At 46.0% G+C, this 6,000-nt stretch overlaps 1 protein-coding gene across 1 annotated transcript in view; it reads left to right on the plus strand.

Moving 5' to 3' along the window:
- Nucleotides 1-6,000, plus strand: part of DOCK2 (dedicator of cytokinesis 2) — a 424,501-nt gene that overhangs the window by 392,096 nt on the left and 26,405 nt on the right. The window contains exon 41 of the mRNA XM_007447828.1: nt 1,920-2,061. Coding sequence (XP_007447890.1) covers nt 1,920-2,061 — 142 coding nt within the window. The remainder of the gene's footprint in view (nt 1-1,919; nt 2,062-6,000) is intronic.

Genomic DNA, 6,000 nt, shown 5'->3' on the forward strand with positions numbered 1-6,000 from the left:
ATCATATGTTAACATGAATTAGATCTTTATGAAAATGGCTGTATTTTCCAATTAAAAATTAGTGCAAATAGTGAGACTGTTTCATATTTTTGCAAATCTCTTAAATATCTAGATTAAGAGAAGGCAGCTTAGATTCTTCTGTCTGCTTCTACATTCAATCTGTTGTGATACCACACATCATGCAGCCTTAAATGTACACTCCTGAGAGAATGAGAGTGAAAAAGGAAAATGGCTGTTACGATGAAAAGAGTTTTGATCTTGTGAGGCCCTGACGGGGTCTTGGGGACCCTCAGGGATCCCCTGGAGCACAGTGTCTGAACTGCTGCTTTCCTGGATTATTGATTCATCGTGGAGAGAGTTGCGTTAGGTCAGCTGAAGGCTTCCCTTCTGGTCTTTGAGTCTGTGGTCCAATCCTCAGGTCAGGGAGATACAAAAGAAACCTGACCTCACCTGATTGAGTCTCGTCAAGGAGATAAACCACTCACCATTACCAGTCGGTGTGGCAGTCAGGGTGGCCCTCCGGAGTGAGCTGCAGAGGGGGGAGCTAGTGAAGGTTTCCTGCGTGGAATAGAGATGACTTCCCACACCTGATCCTGCATCACAGACCCCTGGAGAACTTGTTAAAAGTTCATGTTCCTGGGTCCCACTCCCACAGACTCCATTTCAGCAGGTCTGGAGTGAGGCCCAAGAATCTGAACTTCTAGAAGGCTCCTAGGCTTTTGTGATGAGAGGCCAGGCTTGGAAACAAACACTGATATATAAAGGTCAGTGGCAGACATGGGTTTGGACAGAAGAATTTAGGGGCCATTAGAGGCAGCACAGATATGGTCTAAAACAGGGTTTCTCACCTTCAGCTCTCTGGACATTTTAGACCAGGTAACTCTTAGCTGTGAGGGCCTGTCCTGTGCATTGAAGGATGTTTAGCAGCATCCTGGGCCTCTACCCACTAAGGTTCCAGTAGTGGCCCTCTCTGGAGCTGTGACAACCAAAAATGTTTGTTTCCAGGCATTGCCAGCATCCCCAAAATGTTTCCAGGCATTGCCAGCATCCCAAATCACCCCCTGTTTGAAAACTACCAGTCTAAAAGAAGCTGACATGTTCAAGGAACAATAAAGAGTGTGTTTCCATGGATCCAAGTGATGAAGGACCTGAATGCTGGTCCCTTCCAGCCCACAGGTCCAGCCCACATGGTCCAGCCCACAAGGTCCATTAAAGGCAGGAGGGAAACTGTGTGGTCAAGTAAATGGGAGAGTGGGTGTGACACAGTGAAAGCTGAGTGAGGAATTATTCTGGAAGCTGCACATAAGATTGTTTGAAGAAAAAGTTCTCAGCATCCATGATCTCCTCTCCCTTTAGAACCCATCTTTTTTTTTTTTTTTTTTTTTTTTTTTTTTTTTGTCCTCCCCTCCCTCCATTCCTTTCTAGGAGGGAGCTAGGATGGAATGTAGAGTTAGGATAAATAGGACATTAGGAGGAAAAGGTGTTGTTTTTTAAATAGTTAGGTAACTTACAGGGTGGATCTTTATTTTAAATGATTCTGAGTCCCAAGCTAATAATTATGTGTACATTTAATTTGCATAGGATTTAATAAACAATGCTTAAGGTTATATGTTTTTCTTAGGGGATCTTCCCAGACCGGGGCCCGAACCCGTGTCCCCTGCATCGGCAGGCGGACGGACTCCCAACCACTGCGCCACCAGGGAAGCCCTAGAACCCATCTTTTTAAAGAAGTGGTGTGTCTAGCTAGAAGGTCAGTGACTTGAGCTCATCCTTTCTTCCCCTTGGGGAGAAACAGAGAGTGGAGAGATCTATAGAAGGTCCCCATAGCGCTGTGCTCATGACAAGCCTCCCAGCGTTGCATGAACCATCTCCTCCAAGCCTGGGCCCTGGGATGTCTGATGGGTGTCATTTCTCTGCAGAACAAAGTGTTCATCTACCGAGGGAAGGAGTATGAGCGAAGAGAAGATTTCCAGATGCAGCTGATGAGCCAGTTCCCCAACGCAGAGAAGATGAACACAACCTCTGCCCCCGGGGATGATGTGAAGAATGCCCCAGGCCAGTGTATCCTTAAAGAATGCCCCAGCCAAGGGCCAGGCATGGGCAGCCCTGCCGGGACTTCAGTCCACAGAGCCCCCATCTTAGAGCTCAGAACTGCTGCCAGAATCGTTGCAGTGGTGCCAATATTAGTGTCCAGTGTGGGATCCAAAAAGAACCCATCTCAGGAAACTCTAAATGTTGCATTCATTGATAAATTCACTCACTCACTCATTCCTTCATTCTTGTGATGAGTACTACCAGCCCTGACTCTGCCAAGCCTTGTGCAAGGCATTGGAGACTATACTCACAAAGCGGTTCTACCTCCAGGGAGCTCTCAGCGTAGCAAGTAAAAGACATTGAACAGCTAATTGCATTGTTAAATATGCATTTAGAAAAATGTGATCAATGCTAAAAGAAAGCCCTTCAGCTTGCCGTGATTGGGAGGGCAGGGAACGCTTCCTTGAGGAAGGCGATGTTGCAGGTGAGTTAAGGAGCCAAAGCTTCCCAGACAGAGGGAAGAACCATCATCTGCAAAAGCAAAGGTTCCAAGAACTGAAATGGTGCCACACTGCCCTTATAATAAAATCAAAACTCCTGACCAAGGCCTGCAAGGCTGTCTGTCCATCATCTGACCCCTTCCTGTGTCTCCAATGTCATCGCCCCCGACTCTTCCTTCCCTTTCTCTCTGGCCACACAGGATCTTTTTTCTGTTCCTTAAACATGCCCGGCTTGTTCCCGCCTCTGGGCCAGTGCATTTTCTCTATCCTCTGCTTGGAATGCCTTTCCCCCAGCTCCTTTCTCACCCATCAGATCCTAACTCAGTGTCACCTCCCACAAGAGGCCTTCCCTGGTCACCTTATCGGAAGCCTTCTGGACTCTGTTATCTCAAACTCTTGTTTGTTTGCTTTAGAGAATTGATCTCAATCTATCATTATCTGTTGTGCTCTCAAAGATAGAACTAGAACAGAAGCTCCGGGAGGGCAGAGACCTGCGCCACATGCTCACTGCAGTAATCCCCGAAGCCAACTCTCAGAAAATACTTGCTGGTTAACAGAAAGAGAAAGAAAACAAGAGAGAAGGAAAAAGAAAGAGGAGGTAGATAGAGAAAGGAAGGAGGGAAGGAGGCACCACCGATGGAGCCAGCTCTCTGGAGCACACAGAAGGCCAAGGTGACAGGAGATGGTGCTAGTGAGGTTGGGTAGAGCGTGCTGGAAATGGGCTCCATTGCAGCAAAGCATAATGTTCATAAGGCCGGTTCTGACGCTGGGCTGGGTCAGGGCTCAGGGGGTCAGAGAGGGTACAGACCCAAGGATAAGGCAGACAGCTGAGCGACGGGGGAGGGGGTACGTTAACCTTGCCTGGCTCCTGTGTTGCACCCTGTAGCACAAATTAAGTTACATCCTTTAAAATGGGGCTGACAGGTTGCATGGCTGGTCTGCGAAGTCCGCCGAACCTTAATCCAAATATTTTCCCCTCGCGTGATAAATATTCATCTGTAACCTTTTCATTGTGCTCGCCTGCCCTTCATGCCTGCTCTACCATGGTTGTTTGCAGGAGGAAATGCAACCGGTGGTGGGCCTGGCTGGTTACAAATGGGAGTTTGGTTATAGGCGAGACATGGGATTAGTACTAAGGCCCTTCTAAGTGGATATCCTGGTGTTGAACAACTCTGTGACCTTTTAAGTCGTGGTGGGAGAGGAGAGCACGTGTGACTGGGCCACGTCATCATACGCAGACCTGATTCCGCTCCAGGAACCAGGTAGAAAAGAGAAAGTGGGAGGGCTGACATTTGCTAAATATCCTCTTCATGCCACACATGAGACTGAGTGTTTTGTCACTAATTGTTCTAATCCCCATACAACCCTATTAGGTGGGTATTGATTTCCCCTATTTCATAGAGAAGGAACATACAGGGCAGAGAGGTAAGGTGGTTTGCCTAGGGTTACAAAGCTAGTTAATGATGGAGTTGAGATCTGAACTCCAAGATCTGTCTCAAAGTCTGCATTCTTTCTGTAATGCCATTGTTTTGTTTAAGATTAGTGAACAGAATGTTCTTTATTGACTTGTAACATGATGGCGTACCAGGCATTTTCAGGCATTGTTTCATTTTATCCTCATAGTAATCCTGTGAGTTGGGTAGTATTACTCTGCATTTTGCAAATAAGAAAACTAAGGCTCAAGAAAATGTAAGCAGCTTATACCAGGTCCCAGGAATTGATGGAACTAGGATTTGAAGTCGGGTCGGATTTTTGCCAAAATCTAAGCTCTTAAGGCTCTGCTCTCTTACCTTTACGTGTTGCAAAGCTGACAAGCAGTTTGAAAAGGGGACAGATCTCATGTCTTCTCACTTAGGTATCCAAGTAGTGGAAGACATTTGAAAGCAAAGGTCTCTTTGTTGGGTGTCTCCTGTCCCCCGCCCTCTCCTCTGCCTAGACCTTGGGGCTACAGTTCCACGTATAGATTCAGCACGGTTCCATGCATACATTCAGCACATGGTGAGAGAGTCAAGCCATGCATCCTGCTGGACGTGATCAGAGAGAGGGCTCTGATGTCACTGGCTTCTCCAGGACAGGTTTGGATTCTTCTCTCAGGCCAAGTCCAATTGCTAAGATCAGTAGACATGGTTTAGAACCTACTTTAAAATAGGGGTTGGCAGACTTCTCTGTAAAGGACCAGATAGGACATATTTTAGTCTCTGTGGGCCATGTGTCTCTGTCACAATTACTCAACTCTGCTGTGGTGGGAGAGCAGCCGTAGGTAGTACATAAATGGACGGGTATGACTGTGCCCCGATAAAACTATATTTATGAACACCGAAATTTGAATTTAATATATTTTCACATGTCACATAATACTTTTTTTCAAATATTTTAAAATATAAAAAGTATTCTTAGCTGTGAGCCATACAAGAACAGGCAGTGAGCAGGATTTGACCCGAGGGCCATAGTTTGCCAGTCCTGTTCTAGACTTAATCCAGGGTGATTTCCCTCCCAGAGAAGGCTGTTTGCTATTTGACTTGAGAAGGAAGGTAGTTTTCCTGATTATGGAAATCCTCCCAGTGAGGTTTATTCATTTGTGTTAAGTATTGCTCGCTCTTGCCCTCTCCTCTGTGTGTGTGTGTGTGTGTGTGTGTGTGTGTGTGTGTGTGCGCGTGTGCGTGTGTGTCTGTGTCTCTCTGTCTCTCTCTGAGGCACTCTCATTTAATGTGGAAATACTCTTCAGAGGTAAAACAATTAAAGCCCCAAGACATTAGTATGAAGTGAACTTATTGGGGGAGGGGGGATGAAATTTAACTTGGAATTATATTTCGGCCATTTCTTATGTGTGAAAGAGCCCTAGCCTCTGCATCAGAAAGCTCACAGTCTGGTGGGGAAGCAACAGAAGGGAGAAGAGAGGGAGCTGGAGAGATAAGAGTCCTAAGTACAGATGCGTTGCTTTGGAAGGTCAGGAAGGAAAAGGACACCTGCATGAGGATAGATTGAATGTTCATGGAGCTGTGGGGAAATAGTCCACACAAAGGGAACAGTATAGTCTGTTGGATACTCAGAGATAATGGTGGGAAATGAGTTGGAATCATATTAGAATATCTGAATACTCCATATTCAAATATTGGCATATTTGAATGCCAACAAGAGGAGTCTGTGATTCCTTAGTTGGCAGAAGTGTCAGGCTTAGGGGAAGAGTTTTTGGAGTTATGGTGGTCATCAGGTAGAATAGAGGGATGAGAGTACTTGGATACCTGAAGAAGAGAGATGGGTAAAGAAGCCATGGAAGGTAGAGAAAGGGAAGTAAGGTCCAGGGATGGGACCAGTGACTACTGACCTTGTTTATTTGGCTTGCCATATTATCGATTTACAATGAATAAAGGTCTAGAATAGGCATGACAAAGATCTGGCACACATGATGCCTCTCCTGTATCCTGTGCCCGTGGCAGGCATCACTAATCAATCATGGAACTCTTTC

This window comes from Lipotes vexillifer, unplaced genomic scaffold (assembly GCF_000442215.2).
Source record: "Lipotes vexillifer unplaced genomic scaffold, Lipotes_vexillifer_v1.1 scaffold370, whole genome shotgun sequence".
NCBI classification, from domain to species: Eukaryota; Metazoa; Chordata; class Mammalia; order Artiodactyla; family Lipotidae; genus Lipotes; species Lipotes vexillifer.